The sequence below is a fragment of the Salmo trutta genome, chromosome 40, assembly GCF_901001165.1.
Source record: "Salmo trutta chromosome 40, fSalTru1.1, whole genome shotgun sequence".
Classification (NCBI taxonomy): domain Eukaryota; kingdom Metazoa; phylum Chordata; class Actinopteri; order Salmoniformes; family Salmonidae; genus Salmo; species Salmo trutta.
The window spans coordinates 5,184,540-5,211,185 of record NC_042996.1 but is presented as its reverse complement, the minus strand read 5'-3'; the positions used below and the strand labels follow the sequence as shown (position 1 = coordinate 5,211,185).

The 26,646-nt window shown below is 44.2% G+C and overlaps 1 protein-coding gene across 2 annotated transcripts in view; it reads right to left on the bottom strand.

The window, feature by feature from the left end:
• Nucleotides 1-10,846: 10,846 nt before the first annotated feature.
• LOC115180617 (semaphorin-3aa) overlaps nt 10,847-26,646 on the bottom strand; it is a 61,921-nt gene continuing 46,121 nt past the window's right edge. For both annotated transcript variants that reach the window (XM_029742846.1, XM_029742847.1), the window contains 9 exons: nt 26,100-26,214; nt 25,882-25,951; nt 21,551-21,695; nt 19,480-19,699; nt 18,752-18,843; nt 18,349-18,548; nt 14,871-14,938; nt 14,491-14,636; nt 10,847-14,234 (listed from right to left, as the gene is read on the bottom strand). In XM_029742846.1, the coding sequence (XP_029598706.1) occupies nt 13,407-14,234; nt 14,491-14,636; nt 14,871-14,938; nt 18,349-18,548; nt 18,752-18,843; nt 19,480-19,699; nt 21,551-21,695; nt 25,882-25,951; nt 26,100-26,214 (1,884 nt within the window). In that variant the 3' untranslated portion in view covers nt 10,847-13,406. The remainder of the gene's footprint in view (nt 14,235-14,490; nt 14,637-14,870; nt 14,939-18,348; nt 18,549-18,751; nt 18,844-19,479; nt 19,700-21,550; nt 21,696-25,881; nt 25,952-26,099; nt 26,215-26,646) is intronic.

The window sequence follows — 26,646 nt, the reverse complement described above, 5'->3', positions numbered from 1 at the left end:
CTCTCTTCTCCTCTCTCTTTCTCTCTCTCTCTGTCTCTCTCTCTCTCTCTCTCTCTCTCTCTCTCTCTCTCTCTCTCTCTCTCTCTCTCTCTATCTCTCTCTCTCTCTTTCTCTCTCCTCTCTGTGTATCTCTCTCTCTCTCTCTCTCTCTCTTCTCTCTCTCTCTCCTCTCTCTCTCTTCTCTCTCTCTCTCTCCTCTTCTCCTTTCTCTCTCTCTCTCTTCTCTCTCTCTCTCTCTCTATCTCTCTCTCTCTCTCTCTCTCTCTCTCTCTCTCTCTCTTTCTCTCTCTCTCTCTCTCTCTCTCTCTCACACACCCCGTTGTGAATCGCTAGCAACACCAGTTGTTAGGGATGCGCGTCACAGGTGGTGATGTCACTGTAACAAGGCCGGTCCACTTGGTACAGATTAGGAGGAGGAAGGTGGAGAGAAGGTGATTAGCCAGGCTTGTAACAGATGAGTCACACTGAAGGACACACACACACATACACACACAGGCAGATAAAAACAAACATGCATACACACACACATACACACACGCAGACACACACGCATACAAACAAAGAAGGCAAAAACAAACGCCTACGTACAGGTCTACATACTGTATATTATTCAAAAACATTATAAACATTGCGGTAAACATTCAAGGGGAAAGACACCCTGAACACATTCAAAACAACATGGGTTTTGACTACAGCAAATAGAGGATTCTTTGAGTGCAGTAATCTCCCTGGGGCAAAACCAAACCATACAAACTCCAAGGCAACTCAAGTCTCTGACACAACTTTCTCAAAATGACCTACCCAAGCAGTTGTTCTGTAGCCTGGTCCCAGATCTGTTAGTGCTATCTTGCCATATCCTTGTCACTCATTGTCACACCAATAGGCATGTCCTTCCACTTAAAGGTCGACTTTGGGCACCAAAAACGGTCCAAGTCTGTCTCTTTCTCAATTTTCAAAACAAAATGGGGTGTGCCTTTGGTGGTTCACTGATGTGTCATTCTGGTGATTTGCGCCGTGACCGACATAGCTAGTTCCTTAGCTAAGCTAGCCACTATAGCTAGCCTCCTCCAGTATGTGTTGACGTCATTTCACAGGATGTATTTTTTGGACGGAAGCTGTCGACATTGGTAGGAAATGGCACTTCTGTAGCCAAATATCTTATTCATAATTTTGTTTTGTTTTTAAGCATTAAATGGCCTGCTATGATGGTTCATTGATCGGTTATACCGTTTAAAGCCATTTGTTTTTTCTCCCCCCCAAAGTTGACCTTTATAGCTGGAATCCACATTAGGGAATGCAGCGCCACTGTTTACCCCAGCACATTTGTTTTTGTTCATGAAACAGGAGAGGAGCATCATTGTAAAAAAAAGTGCAATAAATACTTTGCTGTTCTATCGTACATGCAATAATGTGCAACGATTTCTGAGGGTTAAAAACATTGTTCGTTGTTTAAAGTCATTTCTTTATATTTGTAATATCGCAAACGGACGTGACAGTTTCACCATTACTGATTCCAGCTTTATAGAGCCACTGAACACACTGATTGGCATGTGTTTTTGTGTTGCTCATTAGAAAAACAAGTTTTCAGTCTTGGAGGTGTGTTTCCTGACCGATTCAGCATTTTGTTAATGATGTTTGTCCCCCTGTAGACATGGAAGCCTATTTCACTTCCTCAAAATCCCCAGAATAATTCTAAGACAACTCATGAAATCTGTAATGAATTTTCACGTTTTTGCCGAGGATGTTTTAGTTGCGCAATTTTACATCTGACTAAGGTGTTTGGTGCAGTATTTCTCAAGTAAAAAAATGCACAACGTGTTGTCAAATGTCAACAAAGTCGGAGCTCCTGGGCAGTGCTGGACAGTTTCACTGTCACAGCAGCTGTTCACCCCATGTTAGTGGGCAAATGGACATCGTCAAATCAAAACCTTAATTTTAGACTAGAATGACTTTATGACCAAAATGTAGTCAATTTGAACAATAAAATAACAGTTTCTGACTCATATCGATGACTGTGGTGGCTAATTTCTGCATTACCAAATGAGGAGAGTTACAAACTTCACACACCAGTCAGAGTTATACTTATAACTACATCTTTAATAATTAAGAGCTTTTTCAAAAGCCCTTTGACTTTCAATGATGTGCTACCTCTAATGAACCATTGAAAAGTGATTACACAAAAGTACAAAGATCTTTTATAGCCAAGATACACCCCTCTCAACGTACATGACGAACCACAGATACATAGAATGGATCACAAGGTTAAGTTTTGTATGAAAGATATCTATAAAACATAGCAGACAGCAACTGCTGTGTCAACAGTTTTCATTGTATAGACCAGAGTCTGGTCCTCCTACTCCAAACTGGAACCGTCTCTCCCTGGTACAGTATAGAACAGAACCATTAGCTTATCCAATGGCATAAATCAATTGACAACTAGATTCTCCCATCTCAAGTAAACCCCCTCTTGACTCCACTCCTGGACAAGCTCACTGAGGGGAGTGAGCCTCTAGGTCATACACTATCCCAAGATAAGTGCAACATCAGAGGGGACATACAATGGTCCAAACACTGCCATACACCTTCCCCCAATGCCAAAGGAGGGAGTGACTTGCGCACAGACATTGTGGAGACAAGTAATTGGTTCCCCATTAATCACGCCATCCCTTCACATGGTTTAACAGATACATTCACATATGACAAGTATCTCACATAAGCATATTATGCAAATAAAACATCTTAATTATCTATGTTACCCAACTAATTCTGATTCATCTGCCACATGACGCATAGGCTGTTTTCAAAGGGATTTGTTGCTTTTTAACTCTCTTTAACGCTGGACACTATACATCTGTATTCCATCCACTCAGGAGAATGGCCACAGAGGAGCTATTGATCACCTCATCAATCCTAACCTATAGCAATCAATAGCCTCACAATCAAACCCCCAGTGGGGAAGATTTTATGAGGTCCAACCTGCGTGTGTGTGTGTGTGTGTGTGTGTGTGTGTGTGTGTGTGTGTGTGTGTGTGTGTGTGTGTGTGTGTGTGTGTGTGTGTTTTATGTGGATGAATTGTATGTGTGAATTTTGTTTTGATTGACAAGTGTGTGTGTGTTTATGAGGTCGAAGGGTGTGTGTGGTTGAACCTTGAGGGTTTGTGTGTACAATAGGATCGATCAGACATGAATACAACATTCCCAGAGCTCACTGAATCCTCTCACACATCTCCTGGGAATAGCTATGGAAACTGGGAAGAGAGAGAGAGAGGAAAATGGGAGGTGAAAATGATATAACTGACCACTGTTAGAAATGTAAAACCATCTCTGCTTTTAGACCTGTGCATAAGACTAAGTGGTGTTCTTGAAGTCGTCACAGTGCTGGGGCTACTCACTATCTGTTAATGAGGTCTTCCAAGGGCTCGGTCTAGACTCAAAATGGCCGCCAGTGACTCCTCTGTTTCCTCTGGGAGTTTCTGCAAAGCAACCCTTCAAGAGTCAAGCGTTGCCATGGCATCTGTGAACCCCTGCCGCCTGAGGGGTCGTAACTATGGGGTGAGTGAGGGTTGGAAATCCCACATCAAACAATCAAGGTGCTCTGTGTGTGTGTGGCTGCATTTGTGTACTCAAGAGCAGCCTCTAGGTATCATTGTTTTACACTGTGCTTAACATTAGCCTTATGCTAAGTTGTGGGCCAACAGGGGTATAAAGAGAGAATAGGGTTCAGCTTGGTACAGATGTTGAGAGGAAGAGATGAGGAAGAGATGATTAGAGAAAGTATGGGAGGGAGAGGGAATTAAATAAATAGAAAGACAGGAAATAAATAAGAGAGAGAAATGTAAGGAGTAGGTCTGTGTGAGCGCTGTCTTGTCATGGACCTGAATCTCCTTTCCCTGCTGACAGAGTTGACTTCCCAGAATACCTGGAGCCCACTCCTGGGCTGCGGAACGAGTGTGAGTCAGAGCTTCTGAAGAGCCCAATCTGGGAGTCATGAGGAGACTGGGAGACACACACACATAGAGGACGAACACACACATAAGAGACAATACACACATATATACCATTTTTTTTTTAAATTTTTGGGGGGGGTCTCTCAACTTATTATTAAGAGTTAGAATAGTAGAATACACCAGATGTAATTTCGAAATGTGTCATGCATCAGCAGTGTTTCTCTTGTTAAGTCACTCCATTAGCCATGTCAGCTAACAATCTATAGACTGGTAGATAGTCTAGCCAGCTATCTAAACTTGTAGTAATCATGAGCGAATACCTGACCTACAGGGGGACCCATTGATTGTGTTAGTCATTTTCACTCAGCTCTTATATTAACACGGCATAAGTCATTACAAAATGTGTGGAATTACAGAAAACTTGCTTTAAAACTGCAATGTTTTCTCTACGCACCATGGGAATGTTTTCTCTACGCCCCATGGCAGCGTTTTCTCTACGCCCGATGGCAATGTTTTCTCTACGCCCCATGGCAATGTTTTCTCTATTCTCCATGGCAATGTTTTCTCTACGCCCCATGGCAATGTTTTCTCTACGCCCCATGGCAATGTTTTCTCTACGCCCCATGGCAATGTTTTCTCTACGTCCCATGGCAATGTTTTCGCTACGCCCCATGGCAATGTTTTCTCTACGCCCCATGGCAATGTTTTCTCTACGCCCCATGGCAATGTTTTCTCTATTCTCCATGGCAATGTTTTCTCTACGCCCCATGGCAATGTTTTCTCTATGCCCCATAGCAATGTTTTCGCTACGCCCCATGGCAATGTTTTCTCTACGCCCCATGGCAATGTTTTCTCTACGCCCCATGGCAATGTTTTCTCTATTCTCCATGGCAATGTTTTCTCTACGTCCCATGGCAATGTTTTCTCTATTCTCCATGGCAATGTTTTCTCTACGCCCCATGGCAATGTTTTCTCTACGCCCCATGGCAATGTTTTCTCTATTCTCCATGGCAATGTTTTCTCTACGCCCCATTGCAATGTTTTCTCTACGCCCCATGGCAATGTTTTCTCTATTCTCCATGGCAATGTTTTCTCTACGTCCCATGGCAATGTTTTCTCTACGCCCCATGGCAATGTTTTCTCTATTCTCCATGGCAATGTTTTCTCTACGCCCCATGGCAATGTTTTCTCTAAGCCCCATGGCAATGTTTTCTCTATTCTCCATGGCAATGTTTTCTCTACGCCCCATGGCAATGTTTTCTCTACGTCCCATGGCAATGTTTTCTCTACGCCCCATGACAATGTTTTCTCTACGTCCCATGGCAATGTTTTCTCTACGCCCCATGACAATGTTTTCTCTACGCCCCATGGCAATGTTTTCTCTACGCCCCATGACAATGTTTTCTCTACGCCCCATGGCAATATTTTCTCTACGTCCCATGACAATGTTTTCTCTACGCCCCATGGCAATGTTTTCTCTATGCCCCATGGCAATGTTTTCTCTGCGCCCCATGGCAAGGTTTTCTCTGCGCCCCATGGCAATGTTTTCTCTACTCCCCATGGCAATGTTTTCTCTACTCCCCATGGCAATGTTTTCTCTACGCCCCATGGCAATGTTTTCTCTATGCCCCATGGCAATGTTTTATCTACGCCCAATGGCAATGTTTTCTCTACACCCGATGGCAATGTTTTCTCTACGCCCCATAGCAATGTTTTCTCTACGCCCCATAGCAATGTTTTCTCTACGCCCCATGGCAATGTTTTCTCTACGCCCCATGGCAATGTTTTCTCTATGCCCCATAGCAATGTTTTCTCTACGCCCCATGGCAATGTTTTCTCTACGCCCCATGGCAATGTTTTATCTATGCCCCATGGCAATGTTTTCTCTACGCCCCATGGCAATGTTTTCTCTACGCCCCATGGCAATGTTATCTCTAAGCTCCATGGCAATGTTTTCTCTACGCCCCATGGCAATGTTTTATCTACGCCTCATGGCAATGTTTTCTCTACGCCCCATGGCAATGTTTTCTCTACGCCCCATGGCAATGTTTTCTCTAAGCCCCATGGCAATGTTTTCTCTACGCCCCATGGCAATGTTTTCTCTACGCCCCATGGCAATATTTTCTCTATGCCCCATGGCAATGTTTTCTCTACGCCCCATGGCAATGTTTTCTCTAAGCCCCATGGCAGTGTTTTCTCTACGCCCCATGGCAATGTTTTTTCTGCGCCCCATGGCAATGTTTTCTCTATGCCCCATAGCAATGTTTTCTCTAAGCCCCATGGCAGTGTTTTCTCTACGCCCCATGGCAGTGTTTTCTCTACGCCCCATGGCAATGTTTTCTCTAAGCCCCATGGCAGTGTTTTCTCTACGCCCCATGGCAGTGTTTTCTCTAAGCCCCATGGCAGTGTTTTCTTTACGCCCCATGACAGTGTTTTCTATACACGACATGGCAAGGTTTTCTCTGCGCCCCATGGCAATGTTTTCTCTACGCCCCATGGCAATGTTTTCTCTACGCCCCATGGCAATGTTTTCTCTACGCCCCATGGCAATGTTTTCTCTACTCCCGATGGCAATGTTTTTTCTGCGCCCCATGACAGTGTTTTCTATACACCACATGGCAAGGTTTTCTCTGCGCCCCATGGCAAGGTTTTCTCTACGCCCCATGGCAATGTTTTCTCTACGTCCCATGGCAATGTTTTCTCTACTCCCGATGGCAATGTTTTTTCTGCGCCCGATGGCAATGTTTTCTCTATGCCCCATAGCAATGTTTTCTCTACTCCCGATGGCAATGTTTTTTCTGCGCCCGATGGCAATGTTTTCTCTACGCCCCATAGCAATGTTTTCTCTATGCCCCATAGCAAAGTTTTCTCTACGCCCCATGGCAATGTTTTCTCTACGCCCCATAGCAATGTTTTCTCTACGCCCCAGCAGGAGACCCCATGCCTTCTATAGCCCTTATATCCATTGTCCCATTCTGTCTATTATAAAGAAGTGATGTTGAACTTCCATAGGTCATCTTCACAGTAAGGGGATCTGTGTGCCATCTAGTGGCAATCACATGACAACAACGGTGACTTGCATTTCAATACAATCTACAATAGGCCAACCTACACACAACCACAAAGAAACAAACCTCTGGGTTAGCAAACATGTGGTGTCTTCCTATTCATTCACCTGATTAAGACACAGTACAAACATATTCTTCCACATAAGAGATATGAGTGGAACCTCGAGCAGTGGAGGCTGCTGAAGGGGGGAACGGCTCATAATAATGTCTGGAACGAAGCGAATGGAATGACATCAAACACATGGAAACCGTGTGTTTGATGTATTTGATACCATTCCACTTATTCCGCTACAGCCGTTACCACGAGCCCATCCTCCCCAATTAAGGTACCCCCAACCTCCTGTCATCAAGAGAGCCTCTTTGCCATGGTAACACTAGGCATATTTCAATCCATCTCTAAATCCGAGATAGCTTGTTGTGAGACACGTCGGTGTTACATTCCTACCTACCAGCTGTTTAGCCTTGTCTACGCTGCAATACAGACCTGTCATTGACACAACAGAACAGAATGCCTCAGCTCAAAGCTACATGAATATGCATAGATGTAGCTGAATTATGCTTGTTGTAATGGCCGCGTTCCAGGTTGATGTTTTTGCAGTCGTGCTGCACGTTTCCGAGGATTGCTGTGTCATTAATAGGTTGTATGTATCAAGCGTCTCAGAGTAGCTGACATAGGATCAGATTCTGTGTTTTAGATTACAATGAGTATGATTATATGGACAGGGGAGACCTGACCCTAGATCAGCACTCATACTCTGAGACACTTGATACATACAACCCGTGATGATTAGCGCAACACAACTGCAAAAAGGTTAAGTGTACCCCCTGGGCCACTTAACCTGGATCAGCACCGATGTTTCAAGCAGTGAGCAAGAGGGTGCCTCTGCTTTGAGGAATCTGGGGATGTATCTCAGTAATCTAAAATGGGTTCCTCTCCTTGTCTCCTTTCCGCCATTGGCATCCACCATATTGCTTTAAATTTCGGGATGAGTACAGATGAAGAAGAGACGAGGGCAGGAAGCTACTCCAGACTATTGAGATGCACCCGAAGAGAGCAGTCACTGCAATGTCAATGACATAATAAACCCTGTGTTTAAACAGTCTTTATTACCAAGGGGTACAAATATGCTGTAGTGTGTTGTTTATCATTGGCAGTCACCTATCACACCATTCCAAAGGAGGCTGGTGGCACCTTAATTGGGGAGGATGGGCTCGTGGTAATGGCCGGAGCAGAATGAGTGGAATGCCATGCATGCCATGGCATGAGCGCCGTTCCAGACATTATTATGAGCCGTCCTCACCTCAGCAGCCTCCACTGTCACACACACACATACAGCCTGTCATGGGCGTCGTAAGGATTGGACCAAGGCGCAGCGGGTAAAGTGCTCATCTTCTTAATTTATTAAAGAACACTCAAAACAAAATAAACAAACAACGATAACAGTTCCATAAGGCTCCCAGGCTATACAGAAAATAACCACCCACAAAAACAAGTGATAACAAACCCAACTAAATATGGCCTCCAACTAGAGACAATGACAACCAGCTGCCTCTAATTGGAGGTCATTGCCAAAAACCCAACATAGAACTAGAAAACTAGATATACATAGAAATAGAAAATATAGAACATAAACCAAAACCAAAAACCAAAAACACCGAAACACACAAAACAAACAGCCCCTGCTGGCCCTCACGTCATACTCGTCGGCAAACCATCTGGCTCCAGGTCATCTACAAGACCCTGCTAGGTAAAGTCCCCCCTTATCTTAGCTCGCTGGTCACCATAGCAGCACCCACCTGTAGCACGCGCTCCAGCAGGTATATCTCTCTGGTCACCCCCAAAGCCAATTCCTCCTTTGGCCGTCTCTCCTTCCAGTTCTCTGCTGCCAATGACTGGAACGAACTACAAAAATATCTGAAACTGGAAACACTTATCTCCCTCACTAGCTTTAAGCACCAGCTGTCAGAGCAGCTCACAGATTTCTGCACCTGTACATCGCCCATCTATAATTTAGCCCAAACTACTGTATTTATTTATTTTGCTCCTTTGCACCCTGTTATTTCTATTTCTACTTTGCACTTTCTTCCACTACAAATCTACCATTCCAGTGTTTTACTTGCTATATTGTATGTACTTCGCCACCATGGCCTTTTTTTGCCTTTACCTCCCTTATCTCACCTCATTTGCTCACATTGTATATAGACTTATTTTTCTACTGTATTATTGACTGTATGTTTGTTTTACTCCATGTGTAACTCTGTGTTGTTGTATGTGTCAAACTGCTTTGCTTTATCTTGGCCAAGTCGCAATTGTAAACTTGTTCTCAACTTGCCTACCTGGTTAAATAAATAAAAATAAATGAAAGCTGAGGTTTCCACATGCACACTCTCTCTGTGTGACTGGATGGCTGCAGCGTCTGTGTGTGTGTGTGTGTGTGTGTGTGTGTGTGTGTGTGTGTGTGTGTGTGTGTGTGTGTGTGTGTGTGTCAGTCAGAGGGTTCAGGGAGTTTGTGCCCATGCAGAGAGTGGTAGAGAACCTTTTAAGGTACCTGCAGGGATTCAGTGGTAGAGCACCATTTTAGGTAACACGCTGTGCCACTGTAGGCAATTAGAGTGGAGATGACGACCTCACGAAGGCCTTTAGTGGCACTGTGTTAACTGTTAACCATCTGTCTCCACACCAGTGGAATCTTCAACACTATAGACATAGGTTAACACACAGCGCAAGACATTGTGGCTGATGAACATAAACAGCTGATGGTCATTGCATTCCAGTCACATAATTGATATTCCGGGTTACTTAGACTTCTAACTAAAGTGTTAGAACAGGGGTGTCAAACTCATTCCATTGAGGGCCTAGTGTCTGTTTTTTTTGTTAAGACCTAGACAACCAGGTGGGAGGAGTTCCTTACTAATTAGTGACCTTAATTCATCAGTCAAGTCCGATGGCGGAGTTAAAACCCACAGACACTCGGCCCTCCGTGGAATGAGTTTGACACGTGAACTAGAATGACAACAGCTAAAATGCAATCCCCTGAAAAGCTCGGCAGAAATGGAAGTCCATTGGAACAGAAAATAGTGTCCTCTTGTGGCTAATCTAAAACATGAACCTCCAGTTGAATTATTCATGGCTAGGGGGTGTTTCCATCACTGCCTGTTACTTATACAGTATAACATATCAATTACCTTTTTTAACACATAATTTCTGCCTTTAGTCAATGAAATCTCTCTATGGGAGCCGTGGTCAACCCACTGAAGGATATGGACAGAGAGCTAGTGATTCTACTTCAGTATTTACTATATTCAGCACTGAGAGCCCACTCTGGCTGCGTTTAAACAGGCAGCCCATTTCTGATCTATTGACACTAATTGGTCTTTTAATCAATCAGATCAGCTCTTTAGCCAATAATATCAGAATTGGGCTTCCTCTGTAAACACAGCCATTGTGATATACTGAAGCACATACCTTAGAATTGAGTCGCATCTTCTTCCATGGTCTGGGTTCAGATGGTATCCTCTGGTGAAGGAACAGGCGTCACTGTCTGTTGGAAAGTATTTTTTTAAACGTTTTTAAAGAATATATAGTACTGTGTAATTCGGCATAATATAATTCCAGTAAAAATATGTTTTTCATCAGCTCAACCTTTTATCTGTGTGTTTGAGTGTGCAAACTGACTGCTCCCAGTCCCACCTGTGACTAAATGTGATAAAATGGCACAATTTGAAATGACGGTACACCACAAACAAAATACATTTTGTCAACTCAGATTCACATGCATCATACTGTACCATATATAACTGGACAGAAGTTACAAAAAAACAACAACAAGGCTAGGTGTTACAGGAAATGTTTAATTAGACAACTGAACGCATGCCAGGAAGAGCCATGTTACAGCAGGGGTATCTGTTCTCTCCTCGTCCACCCTACACACCGTGAGAGACCGGAAACATACCACAAACCACCAGGAAACCTTGCTATCTGCTGTCCATTATTGCATTGACACATCAGTCTTGTTGTATACTGAGGGGGAAACACATTGTTGTATGAAAAGTTGAAGGTCTTAATACAAGTTTTGGGGTTGGAGTAACATCACTAGGGTGTATTCATTAGCAGACACCATCGCAAAACGTTTAGCTACAGAAAACGATTTGCAACAAAAATGTGCGTTTGTTATTGGACAAGTTCAGGTTAGTCCCTCCCCGTTTCGGCCTGTTTGCTTCTGTTTGGTTCCTAGTGAATACACCCCTGGTACATGTTGGTATCTTTGTTTTGGCAAAAAGGAAGAATATTCACATCTCTCTTACACATGTTGCCTACAGGACTTTTACCTCTCACAGGAAACATCTAGAGACAATAGAAAAGATGCACTTAAGTAGCATTCACATGCAGCTTTAACTCAGCGTCCTCAGACTAGGTTTAGATTTGACCTTTTCCTTACTAGTTCTTACATAGAAATTCACAGCTAATGTTTATCAGGTTTTGGGTAGTATTATCTTACATAAAATGAGTATTTGGGATGAGCGAATGAAATAGGTGGATGGGATTCCAAACTCCAACGAAGAAACCTCCTAGGTAGAAAAATCACCCATTTACGAAAAGACCAGAAGAGACAGACACGTAGAAGAGGGCTTGAGACGCTTGTGCTTATCATCCTGAAGGCTCTCAGTCTGGATAGTGTAAAACACACAACAATCCCCTGCTCCCACTCTCATATCGTGGTTCACTTCCAAAACACGCCCCCCGGAAAAAAGGTCCTTGACAGAGGAAGTCCGTCCTCATTGGTCTGTCTGTGTTTCTCAACGTGCCGCAGTTTTTTTTCTCGATTATTGATGAGCCAAAATACCAGAATATCAAAAATAAATGCAACCCTTTCACAAAACAATGAGAAATAAATAATCAGTGGTGTTCTGGTTGTATATATTTACATACATAAAGAGTTGTTTTGTTGTTGTATGTATATGTACAGAATCAATAAGCAGTCTGTTTTCCAGACTGAGCACGAACATATGACTGGAATTATAAGTTCACACGCAACTCCAGGAGAAAGCAAAGAAAGAAAAATAACTTAAAGGGACAGGTCAAAAATTCTATTACATAATTGGTTACCCCTACAGGGATGCAGTGGTTTGTAGGGAGAGAGAGAAGTAAATATCAAATAAAAACAGAAAATAGATTTTTCTTTCATAGGACTCCTTTAACATAAAAAAAACCTTACATAGCGAGTAACTGGCGAGAAATAGCTTATTCATTGATTGACTACAACATGCACAATGCTTTTCAAGCCTTGGGAGGAAGAGAAGCTTGATTTTGCTGCACAGATCACAGGCTATTGTGGATTTTGTTGTTTTATATTGAATTTTTCTGTTATTGAACTACAAACAATATACAGGGCAACTTTGTGGATTGTTAACCAGCTAACTGTGCCCCATTTAATCTGTTTGACCTATAAGACAGTCAAGCTCTACGTACAAGCCCAAAGTGCTCATTCATGAGAGTCATTGTGAATCGAATCAGTTGAATAAAGTTGAGCCGACGAACTGTATTGTGGGAATTGCAGTTCACTCTCTGAAAATGACTATGCTTCTTTTGATGTATTTCGGGTCTAGTTTGCAATCAACTGGACAAATTATTCTTTATCCTTATAGTTCTTCCAGTCTCGATATAGTGGACATCCTCTTCCTTCTGCGCATGTCAACAAGGCCAGTAGCTGCAGTAACGGACGTCCCTACTGAACTTTAAAGTCTTAATCCCTTCTGAAATGTCTTCTGAAAGGTCCTGTAGGGGCCATTGTCCAAACTTGTCCAGAGGTCTGAATATGTAATATGTATCATCCTCACTGAAAATGAATGTTTTTTTAACCCCATCCCAGTCCTATAAGGAAGTAGCGTCTGTACAGGAGGGCTATGTGTCCGCCAGATAACTCGGTCCCCGTTGCAACACGGACCTGGACTACACAGTTCCTCAAATTATACCCCTTGAGCCACTATATCCACATGGTTAGCATGTACAGTACGCATACGATTCCAGTTTAGCCTCAGTCTTCAATGTCCTGTTAGTCGCCAGTCTTCTCCAAGTCTTCAAAGGGTATTTGTGTGTGTGTGTGTGTGTGTGTGTGTGTGTGTGTGTGTGTGTGTGTGTGTGTGTGTGTGTGTGTCTGTGTGTGTGTGTGTGTGTGTGTGTGTGTGTGTGTGTGTGTGTGTGTGCGCTTTATGGGTATGTTTTAGAGCATTCCATTGGGACGGTATTTTTCTGTCCACATATTATGTGTGAATGAGCATATGTCCATGAGTATTGCATTATGTGGGTTCCTACAGTATATCTTTATGGGATAGCAAGTCTATATTTTAATGTACAATATGTGTGTAAGTGTGTGTGTTGCTGTGTGTGTGTCTCAGACACTCCGCGGGGGTCTCTGTTGCTCATGGGTCCTCCTGTTTCGCCCCTTCTTATTCTCCTGCATCCGCCTCCACTTGGCCGTGTGCTGGGGTCCACCTCTGGCCCCACCACCAGGCACCTGGGTTCCCCCCAGGGTGCCTTGGCCCTTCTGGGGGCTCTGGGTGTTGGGTGTAGCCTGAGAGTTCTGGGCATTCTGGTTGTTGTTTTTAGGGGCCTGTGCCTGGGTCAGCGTACCCGCATGGTGTTGCACCTTCTGGGGGTTCGTGCTCCGGGGGCTCCCCTCTTTGTTCTGCTGCTGCTGCACCGTTGGATGCCCACTCTGCTGCTTCTGGGCATTGGGTGCACCTGCGCCAAGAGGACTACTTTTAGGCTTTAGGCCTGAGCTTAGAGCTCCGCCGTCAGGCCTAGCCAGACTTTGGTCGTTGGTGGTGATGGTGGGGGTTTTCAGACGCCGCTGCTTGCGCTCCTTCCGCCACACACGCTCGCAGAACTCCTCCACGCTGTTCAGGTCAGGGTGGTCGAGGAGGGAGAGGAAATCCCTGTACCACAGCTTGTGTTTTGTCGAGTGCCCTGCAGCAGCAGGCCCACCTGCACCACCAGACCCACTACCTGCGCCACCAGACCCTCCAACTCCACCCTGAGGCCCACCAGGCAGCAGCTCACCCAGCCTCTGTGTGGGGATGACCTGGAGGGAGAGGCGGAGGAGGGGCTGGATGAAGCCGTGCTCCACAGCGTGGCAGGTGTAGACGCCTGAGTCGGCCTGGGTGAGGATACGGATGAGCAGGCCCTGCTCCATGCGGATCACCCTGTCCTCCGACTTGATCTGGACAGAGAGATGGAGAGGGAAATGAGGGGGAGGAAAGGGAGGGGTAGAATAGAAAGGGTGGGATGGATTCAATATCCACTCAATATGGTTACATTTGAGTGCATGGCAATTGATTATTAACAAACTGAAGCAATTTCGGGTAATCATTTGTGAAGGTTTAGTGTGATTGCAAAGTTATTGAAAATGATTGGGACGTTATTGAGAATGATGGTGAATAGGACACATCTTGCATGCAGAGTGTGTGTGTACCCACCTCATGTTTGCGGTCCTCGTTGGGTCTTTGGAGCTGCCAGTAGATGAGGGCTCTCTGGGACTTGGGACTGCACTCCAGGAACATGCTGCTGTTCTCCACTCCGTACACACTCCTGTCCTCCACATGACCCAGCCCGTCCACGTCATCTACACAGACACAAGGATAGGGTTACCAGACAGACACCACAGTGGGTTTTTGTGTGTGTGTGTGTGTGTGTGTGTGTGTGTGTGTGTGTGTGTGTGTGTGTGTGTGTGTGTGTGTCTGTGTCTGTGTCTGTGTGTGTGTGTGTGTGTGTGTGTGTGTGTGTGTGTGTGTGTGTGTGTGTGTGTGTGTGTGTGTGTGAGAAGAAAGCGTAAAATAAAAATCTAAAGAGTTTGTACCATGATGCTGCAGGTCAGAGCACTGGGAGAGGGGATCTCCATTCCTGATGTCCTGGCGTCTCGTTCTCCTATGAAACAACCAAAGAAACATTCACACGTTAGATTGTGTTCCCAGTGAGTTAATAAACGTCCCTCACACACAACATATCAACCTGTTTGTGTTGGTCAGGCCACTCACTGCTCTGTTTCCTCAGACTTATTTCCCTCCTCAGTTCCATCGGGAGGAGCCAGTGATTGAGGGCTCTATGTTCTGTGACGTTTCTACCACTAGAGAGCAATCTTAACCAGTGGCACAGCTGACACGTGTGTGCAGTACAACTGAAGAACAGAGCAGAACTTTATTTCACCATCAGTCCTCTGTTAAGTCTGATGCTATTGAGTGGGTGGATAAATAAAAAGAGAGAAAATCACATTTAAAAACATGTCAACCTTTTTGCTTCTATTAAAGGAATGATTCATTGTGATTTATCATTCAGGGACATGTCATTACTAAACATTATGAAACACAGATAGCCTGGGCCTTGAAAATCCTGACTATGTCCTCTACGACTTGAAAGACCCTTTAGTCCATACAGTGTGTGTGTGTGTGTGTGTGTGTGTGTGTGTGTGTGTGTGTGTGTGTGTGTGTGTGTGTGTGTGTGTGTCTGTGTCTGTGTGTGTGTGTGCTCCATGTACTGTGCATGTTCATGCCGATTGCGTGTCACGAGTCATGTTATAAGCTGTTATAAGCTGTTTTTACAGCTGCGTTGTGGACATTTTGTACTGGCTAACAGATAACATGCTTCCCTGTGCTCCCTATGTGTTTCCTGGTTCTATGGTTCCCTGGTTCACCACCACTAAGATCATAGGCTCTTACGTGTCGTAAAAATCTGAAGGGAGAGAGCCAAAGGTGGAGGTCTCTAGGTCTGGTGTCAGGGTTTCTATAACCGTACAGGACATTTATAAGAGGGAGGCAGGAGAGAGGGAGAGAGAGAGGGAGATGGAGCGGGAGAGAGAGAGAGGGAGAGAGAGAGGGAGGGAGATGGAGCGGGAGCGAGAGAGAGAGAGAGAGAGAGGGAGATGGAGCGGGAGAGAGAGAGAGAGAGAGGGAGATGGAGCGGGAGAGAGAGAGAGAGTTGTGGGATTGGAGGAGCTGCAAAGGTGAAACAGATGGGGGGAGGGGTTGAGGGAGGGAGGTTTGGTTCAGGCTGATTATTCCTGTATTGGATGGTCAGATTGCTCCTCACTCTCTCTTGCTTTCTTTCTCTCTTTCACAAACACACATGTGCACACACACACTCATGCAACAACTCACACCCGTCCACCCACACACACACACACACACACACAAATATAAACAACATGTACACACACCCATTTACCCACCCACCCACACACACCATTTACGACGCACACACCCTGCTCCTACCCAACACACACACACACACACACACACACACACACACACACACACACACACACACACACACACACACACACACACACACACACACACACACACACACACACACACTCCACCACTCTTCCTACATTTCCTCCCAAGCATTCCTGTCTTTGGCTGTCTGAACACGTGCAGGGCAGTCCAAGTGCCTGCTGAGCCGAGCCCGGACGTCTGGTTCTCATTTAGCTGGAGAATAAAATATTTGGAGAGTACTGGAGCGCCCCAGCAGCCCTGACCAAGGGTGTACCACCACCCCTCTACTGCCCTCCTTCTGAGGCTGCTAGTCAATGCTCTCATACTTCCCTAGTGTAAATGTTGATCTTAGGTCAGTTTGTGTTTTCGGACCTGATGGTTAGGATTGAGGGAGGGTTCGCTGATCCTAGATCTGTGTTTAATAGAGAGTTGTGCTGGACGGAGGTGGATGGCTGGTCGTGGTCAGGCTAATCCTGCTTGATGGAGGAGAAGGTCATTTCAGGGTGTGTTTGTTCATACCTCTCGGCTGGTGGGGTGAAGAAGTCAGATGGCTCCTGTTGGCCTATTATTTGGTGTGTGTGTGTGTGTGGCTATGTGGGTGTTTTATAACTCTTGGCTGTAGGGTGAAGTGGTTCTAACACTGCTAGTGGCCAGGACTGTGTGTGTGTGCGGGGAAGCATGTTTTTACCACCCCTGAGCTGTGGAATGCACAACAATCACACAAATTGAATGTGTGTACCAGTGTATTTGTGTACGTGTACAAAGGAAAGAAAAGTATGTGAACCCTTTGGAATTACCTGGATTTCTGCATAAATTGGTCATCAAATTTGATCTGATCTTCATCTAAGTCACAACAATAGAAAAACACAGTGTGCTTAAACTAATAACACACAAATTGTTGTATTTGTCTTGTCTATATTGAATACATATTTTAAACATTCACAGTGTAGGTTGTAAAAAGTATGTGAACCCCTAGGCTAATGACTTCTCCAAAAGATAATTGGAGTCAGAAGTCAGCTAACCTGGAGTCCAATCAATGAGATGAGATTGGAGATGTTGGTTAGAGCTGCCTTGCCCTCTAAAAAACACTGACAACATTTCAGTTTGCTATTCACAAGAAGCTATTGCCTGATGTGAACCATGCCTCAAACAAAAGAGGACCTAAGATTAAGAATTGTTGACTTGTGTAAAGCTGGAAAGGGTATTTCATTTTGCAGGAGAATGTTAGGCTATCTGTCCGCCAATTGAAGCTCAACAGAAGTTGGGTGATGCAGCAGGACAACAACCCAAAACACAGAAGTAAATCAACAACAGAATGGCTTCAACAGAAGAAAATACGCCTTCTGGAGTGGCCCAGTCAGTCCTGACCTCAACCCGATTGAGATGCTGTGTAATGACCTCAAGAGAGCAGTTCACACCAGACATCCCAAGAATATTGCTGAACTGAAACAGTTCTGTAAAGAGGAATGGTCCAACATTTCTCCTGTTGTGCAGGTTTATGCAGGTCTGATCCGCAACAGCGTTTGGTTGAGGTTATTGCTGCCAAAGGAGGGTCAACCAGTTATTAAATCCAAGGGTTCACATATTTTTCCCACCCTGCACTGTGAATGTTTACACCATGTGTTCAATAAAGACATGAAAACGTATAATTGTTTGTGTGTTATTAGTTTAAGCAGACTGTGTTTGTCAATTGTTGTGACCTAGATGAAGATCAGATCAAATTTTATGACAAATTTATGCAGAAATCCAGGTATTTCCAAAGGGTTCACATACTTTTTCTTGCCACTGTATGTGATATGTGGGCATGTGCACACGTGTGCCTAAATGCTTGCACGTGGATTCTGTGCGTATATGTGTATGCATACGTACTTTTCTGTCTGTCTGTGTGTGTGTGTGTGTGTGTGTGTGTGTGTGTGTGTGTGTGTGTGTGTGTGCGCGCAGGTTCATACTTTATGTTTACTAACCAGCCTCCTACTACTTCAGACCCTCATTCTGCTTTTCTGCATTAATATTTGCCTGTGTGTGCATGTACGAGAATGTCTGTGTGTGTGTGTGTGTTCTTACCGCTTGGCGGTAGGGAAGTAACGGGAGCACTCTGTTCCATCCCAGGCACAGTAGGGGTCACGGGCCAGACAGCACTCAGCGCAAGCCTTCCCGTACACCTCACAGCGGTGCAAAGGCATCTGGGAAACGCCTAGCGCCGAGCCCAGGTACAGCTGTTGCTGTTTGGTGGAAAGCTCCATTGCCGTGATGGGGGTGGGCTCCTGCAGAAAGACACAGTTAGAGCAGATATAACACTCTGATTCATTTACACACACCCCTCATAACTTCCAATGGGATTTCCCCACTCCTCCCTTTTATTTCAGAGCTAGACATTGATCAGGTGTTCTATTAGACTTCCTTGAATATTTGCCATATAAATGCAATCAATTATAACCATAACCAGTTTCCCAGTGTGTGACCGTACCCTGAACACGTTCATCTCCTCCAGGACCACCTCTTCCAGGTCATGCCAGCTCTCTCTTGGGATGGTAACCACCTTCAGGACCGTGCCCAGGTCTACAACAGGAAACATACGTCAGTATTCAGTTATCTATCTGACCCTAACCACCTTCAGGACCATGCCCAGGTCTACAACAGGAAACATACGTCAGTATTCAGTTATCTATCTGACCCTAACCACCTTCAGGACCGTGCCCAGGTCTACAACAGGAAGCATATGTCAACATCTAGCATTTTTTGTGCATGAATTATCAGGTAACATACCTTAATTGTACATATTCTAGACATCCTTCTACTGTACAATGACACTTTTCATTTCAGTTGTCCCTTACATACTTCATAGTATATTCCCATGGAGAGAACACAGAAGGAATTATAGTTCCACTTCAGTGCATGTCCTTGACTTCACATTGCTTGTATTCAATACACTACAATATAACTGTACAATCACTCAAGGTCAAAAGAAGGAGGCAACGAATCATTGCAGGATTTCCTTTTTTATTGAAGTTGATGTCAAGGTGAGCTTTGCTCATTTTCTTGGCTTTTGCGCTCATGCAGCATAACAATCTTGAGCCCAAATCCTAAATCCCCCCCCCAAAAACATGGACTTTTTTATGTAGCATTCAACCAGTTGGATTGCTAATTTTAATGAAAAAGGGTAATCTAAAAATAAAGGAATCATATCTCACTGACCTGTTCCAATGAACATGACGTCGTACTGTCCGTCCTCTGCCTCGACCTTGTCCACCACTAGCTGGGAGAACTGGTAGTCCACATCAGTCCTCACCACGATGGGACGACCCCCGATGGGGTGCACGGGGTTAAACATGGCCGGGTGGCCCCGCGCAAAGGTGATCACATCATCAGGGAGGTCCTTGGTGGAGTCAAAGCCCCCAAACGTTTTACTGGGGCACTATGAAGAACAAGAGGCTATAGGTCAGTTTTAATACATCTCTGTGTCTGGAACTAAGGTCATAGCTGGGGCACTATGGATAACAGGAGATTATAGAGTTAACAAGTCACATTTAATACATCTATGTGTCTGGAACTGAGGTCATAGCTGGGGCACTATGAAGAACAGGAGAATATAGAGTTAACAAGTCACATTTAATACATCTATGTGTCTGGAACTGAGGTCATAGCTGGGGCACTATGAAGAACAGGAGATTATAGAGTTAACAAGTCACATTTAATACATCTATGTGTCTGGAACTGAGGTCATAGCTGGGGCACTATGAAGAACAGGAGAATATAGAGTTAACAAGTCACATTTAATACATCTATGTGTCTGGAACTGAGGTCATAGCTGGGGCACTATGAAGAACAGGAGAATATAGAGTTAACAAGTCACATTTAATACATCTATGTGTCTGGAACTGAGGTCATAGCTGGGGCACTATGAAGAACAGGAGATTATAGAGTTAACAAGTCACATTTAATACATCTATGTGTCTGGATCTGAGGTCATAGCTGGGGCACTATGGATAACAGGAGATTATAGAGTTAACAAGTCACATTTAATACATCTATGTGTCTGGAACTGAGGTCATAGCTGGGGCACTATGGATAACAGGAGATTATAGAATTAACAAGTCACATTTAATACATCTATGTGTCTGGAACTGAGGTCATAGCTGGGGCACTATGGATAACAGGAGATTCTAGAGTTAACAAGTCACATTTAATACATCTATGTGTCTGGAACTGAGGTCATAGCTGGGGCACTATGAAGAACAGGAGAATATAGAGTTAACAAGTCACATTTAATACATCTATGTGTCTGGAACTGAGGTCATAGCTGGGGCACTATGGATAACAGGATAATATAGAGTTAACAAGTCACATTTAATACATCTATGTGTCTGGAACTGAGGTCATAGCTGGGGCACTATGGATAACAGGATAATATAGAGTTAACAAGTCACATTTAATACATCTATGTGTCTGGAACTGAGGTCATAGCTGGGGCACTATGGATAACAGGAGAATATAGAGTTAACAAGTCACATTTAATACATCTATGTGTCTGGAACTGAGGTCATAGCTGGGGCACTATGGATAACAGGAGATTCTAGAGTTAACAAGTCACATTTAATACATCTATGTGTCTGGAACTGAGGTCATAGCTGGGGCACTATGGATAACAGGAGAATATAGAGTTAACAAGTCACATTTAATACATCTATGTGTCTGGAACTGAGGTCATAGCTGGGGCACTATGGATAACAGGATAATATAGAGTTAACAAGTCACATTTAATACATCTATGTGTCTGGAACTGAGGTCATAGCTGGGGCACTATGGATAACAGGAGATTCTAGAGTTAACAAGTCACATTTAATACATCTATGTGTCTGGAACTGAGGTCATAGCTGGGGCACTATGGATAACAGGAGATTATAGAGTTAACAAGTCACATTTAATACATCTATGTGTCTGGAACTGAGGTCATATGTATTTCATGTTGAGCCGTGTTATAATTAGTAGGAAATATGGTTATTGAGGTTATTGTGATGAATACTAATGTTTCGTTTCCCTTTCGTAAGTTATATTACCTTGCTATAACTATTGATCTTCACCACTTCTATAAAACTAGACATGTGTGTCATCAGTCACTTGCTACTTCCATACGTAAATATGTAAATATGTAAATATGGAAGTATGGAAATATAAGTAACAGTTGTAAATGACTTGTATTTGTCTATCAGCTTCTAAGTAGCAGCTATGAGGTGCTATAACTTGTCATAACCACCATATGACTCACCGTGCCAGGGCGGGGGTAGGGCACCCTCCCCTGGAAGGGTACCCACTGGTAGGTCGGCCCATCTCGGTGGGCGTACGGACCCAGGAAGACCCTCCGGATATCTGCCATGTTGTACATACACACTGCTGAGCCTTTGAATATGTTACTGTAGAGGGGGAGTAGGGAGGGAGGGAGGGAGAGAGAGAGGATGAGAGGAGAGGTAGAGGGAAAGAAATAGAGAGGGATAGAGAGAGAGAGAGAGAGAGAGAGAGAGTGAGAGAGAGAGAGAGAGGGGGGAGAAAATGACTGTGAGACCCATCACCATCACAACATAAGACAATATCCAGATTTGATATTATAGCTGTAGAAGAGGACAGAATCAAAGCTCACCCTGACATACAACAGACAGACCAAGAAGAATGTTGTCATAATTTAATGGAGAGGATGACGGTGAGGAACATGGCTGTGATAGAATCCAGCTTCCAGAGAATGGACAGGAATTTAGGCCGGTTACCAGCGAGCGAGATCGTAATTCACCTCTAATGGAACACAGTTGGCGGGAATGATGGGAATGCTGTGTTGCAGTATTCCACCACTGTAGGTATTCCAATGGACAATTCCATAATATGTTTCAAGTGGTAAAGTGTATCCGTGTGAATCGTAGGGCTGGACAGAATCATTTACAAGAAATTATTCAAGACCATACAAATTCCTCTAGAATGAATTCAAACAAATCCATATACTGCCATAAAATATAAAATAATACATTTTAATTGACTAAATGCACATAATACTGATTATTTATGGACATGCAGTAGTTTATTGGTACATCTCAAACTGTACCCTATTCCCCTGTGGCTTGGGTAAAGTAGTGCACTGCGCTATACAGAGAATAGTATCACTTGAGATTAGAGCTGGGCGATGTGGAAAACAATCCATATCACAATAAATTGCCCGAATTGATGTGATAACGACAAATAGAACAATTACGTTTATTCGGCGACCAGTGCGGCGAGTGCCGCTGGCTGTTGAGAAGCTTTATTGACATGGACATAATGTTTACTATCACATGGCTAACCTTTGTTTAACCAGCTAAACAGCTGCTCTTAGTGAAAATCTTTCTAAAACAGAAAATGGACACAATTCAATGGATATCAATCAACAAAGAGGTAAGAATATGTACGCTATAAGAATATGCTGAAGGCTAGCTGTATTGGGTGCAGATGACTGAACTGCTCACTATGGTGTCTGTCTGCAGGTCTCCCTTACCTCTTCAATGAATATCCCATAGGCCTCTACATTATGGACAAGGTATGTACATTTACCACAAAAACCAAGGTATGAATACTGTTGTGTGCATGTTTTGTTAATCATCTGTATAATTACTCTTTTTGGGATTCACAGACTTCATCCTCCCTACACCTCTGATGAATATAACAGGAAACCTGTTAGATCACCACGCACTGCAAAATCATTCTGGCTATGGAGAACATCAACACATTAACATCAACATGCCAGAGGATAAACCCATTAGACTTGGGCCTCTGCTGGGAGTTTACCTCAAATTTAGATGTATTAATTCTGCTTTGCTACTAAAATCGTAATAAACACTGATAACTACAATATTATGCTATTGTTGTTATTGTTATGCATATTATTATTATTAATTATTATTAATTGTCACGTCCTGACCAGTATAAAGATTATTTGCTATTGTAGCTTGGTCAGGACGTGGCAGAGGGTATTTTGTTTATGTGTTTCGTGGTGATGGTTTATGTAGTAGGGTGTTTGATTTATTATTTCCGGGTTTTTTGGTCACTGCTCTATGTTAGTCTATTTCTATGTTCTTTCTAGTTAGTCTGTTTCTATGTTTAGTTAATTGGGGTATGGACTCTCAATTGGAGGCAGGGGTTGTCTAGTTGCCTTTGATTGAGAGTCCTATATATTAGGGTGTGTTTGTGATTTGTGGGAGGTTGTGCTTGTTTAGCTGTCTATGCCTGACAAGACTGTATTTCGTCGTTCATTATTTTTGTGATTTTTGTATACGTGTTTGTTTGGTTTTCCTTCTTTCTCCTATTAAAAGAAGATGAGTATACAACCCGCTGCGTTTTGGTCCTTTCCAGACGACAATCGTTACATTAATAATAATAATAATAATGATGGGGAGGGGAGTTAGTTAAAAAATGTACTCCAAAAGGTTCTTCAAAAGGTTATTCGAGGAACCATTAAAAGGTGTTGTTAAAAGGGGTTATTTGAAGAACCCTTTTAAAGGGGTTCCCCCACAGGTTCAATTTGAAGAACCCCTAAAGGATACTCCAGGAACCTTTTCTTTTTAGAGTACAGCACAAACTGATCTGGGACCTTGGCTATAAAGCACAAACTGGTCTGGGACCTTTTGCTATTCAGAACAAACTGATCTGGGACCTTTTGCTATAAGGCACAAACTGATCTGGGACATGGCTATAAATCACAAACTGGTCTGGGACCTTGGCTATTCAGCACAAACTGATCTGGAACTTTGGCTATAAAGCATAAACTGATCTGGGACCTTAGCTATACAGCACAAACTGATCTGGGACCAGGCTAGCATATTGTGACAATGACTATAGGAGTTGGCTATACAGCACAAACTGATCTGGGACCAGGCTAGCAGTGATGTGGGTGGCATAGGAGCATCGGTCCACCCAGAACCACAGATATCAGTAAACCATTAAAGATTAATGGAGGAGCTTTTGTAAAATGTTAATTAGGGAGAAATGTAATTAACCGCTGGGCATACACAAACACTTCAATCCCTGACACGCCTGAATGATGGACAGACACTAGTGCATATTAAATACACACACACACACACACACCACTGGTATCAGTACCATCGATCTATCAGCAGCAGCCTATGGGCCTCATTAAGTGGAATATTAAAAGCCAGTCCCCTGAATCCCCGGCTCTATTCATCTCTGAAACAGGCCACTTACAAAAACAATTAAACCAGTCTAATTCCTCAAAGCCTGTAATTGAATTTTCAAGTGCTGTGTTACACTGCATGTATTAGAGATGGTGGAGAGAACAGACCTGCACAGTGATTGGTTAAACAAAATGATGGGCCTGTTTTGTTTGTTAACGAGCTTGGCCTCTCCCTCTCTCCCCCCCCCTCTCCACCTCCCTCTCTCTCCCCCCCTCTCCACCTCCCTCTCTCTCTCTTCCCCTCTCTCCACTCACCTCTCCTCTCTCCACCCCCTCTCCACCTCCCTCTCTCGCTCTTCCCCTCTCTCCACTCACCTCTCCTCTCTCCACCCCCTCTCCACCTCCCTCTCTCGCTCTTCCCCTCTCTCCACTCACCTCTCCTCTCTCCCCCCCCCTCTCCACCTCCCTCTCTCTCTCTTCCCCTCTCTCCACTCACCTCTCCTCTCTCCACCCCCTCTCCACCTCCCTCTCTCGCTCTTCCCCTCTCTCCACTCACCTCTCCTCTCTCCACCCCCTCTCCACCTCCCTCTCTCGCTCTTCCCCTCTCTCCACTCACCTCTCCTCTCTCCACCCCCTCTCCACCTCCCTCTCTCGCTCTTCCCCTCTCTCCACTCACCTCTCCTCTCTCCACCCCCTCTCTCTCTCTTCTCCTTCTCTCTGTATTCATTCTTATTATTAGGTCTGTGATTAATGATGAAGTGTTTGTCCTAATCGTGCGGCGGCGGCTCCAGACAATGCCGCTCGAACACGGCACGCCGAACGCCGCCAGCCGCCTAATCCATCATCTGAAGAAGCACCCCTCGCCACCATTGTTTTTCGCCTCCCGCCGCTTTTAACTCGCTTATTTCATCTCGTACTGCCCAACAGTGTGTACAGTACAATAGAACCACGGCTCTGGAGGCTACCCCTGTCGAGGTTTGAGCGTCGGCCAGGGAGAGGGAGACGTTCCCTGGGAAGCGAGGATTGTGTCCCCCCTCCCCCACCCCACTACCTCTCCACCACTTAATCAGATTTAGCTCCAAGGTTCCACAGAGTTTAACAATGAAAGGGGACAGGTAGCAGAGAACGGGGAATAGGCTAAAAGGGATTTTCAATTTGAGGAGGAGGTAAGACAAGGTGATGTCTGGCCACTTGTAAGTGGATTAAAGGAGGCAAAAGGGGTTTTATAAAGGATTGTTTAGGGATTACAGAAAGAGAGAGAGGACAGTAGAGATATGAGCTTTGTGTGTTTTAGTAATTTGCCTAGAATGGTTTCACTGCTATACAGTACAGATCCCCTAGTAAACATAGCACATAGCAGCGCGTGTGTACTATGATCAATAGTAGTACTATTGAATACACACACAGGCACAGTAGGTTTTATGAATCATACATATCTAGATCATTACCTAGAAGTGGTGAAGACAGCATAGATCACTGGGTTCTTAGGATCTTTGGAGCTCATCAGAAAGACATCCTCTGAAACACATAGAAACCACATCAGAACATTAGCACAACCATCCCAACACCATACAGTGTTTGAATGAAACGATGCTACGATACGTACCCCTCTCGGGTAGAAAGTACCCACAGAGAGGCTCACACACACACACACACAGTTCCTTACGCAGCTCGTCGAAGTGTGTGTCGATGCCGTTGAGGCCTGGCACTGAGCAGGTCAGTCTGGCCTTGAGGAAGGTGGTCCACTTGTTGACCAGACTCCTGTGACCTCCCAGGTCATTCTGCAGGGACAGGCACACACAAACACACACACACGTTACACACACAAATAAACACACACACCTTACACACACAAACAGACACATGTTACACACACAAATGAACACACACTCACAATACACACACAAATAAACACAAACACGTTACACACACAAACACACGTACGTTACACACACAGATAGTCTACAGACAGGCATGAAAATCCACAATATATAAGACTTGTGTGAATTCAGCTTTGGTACTGGGGAACCAAATGAGAAAATTACATCTGTGTATGTGACATATTTCTGTGTCCCTGTGAATGGAGCTGTGTGTGTGTTTAATATATCCATGATGTGTGTGAGTTTAATATATCCATGATGTGTGTGAGAGTTTAAAATACCCATGATGTGAGTGCGTCCATGTGTGTTCGCGTGACTGACTGTGCATGCCAG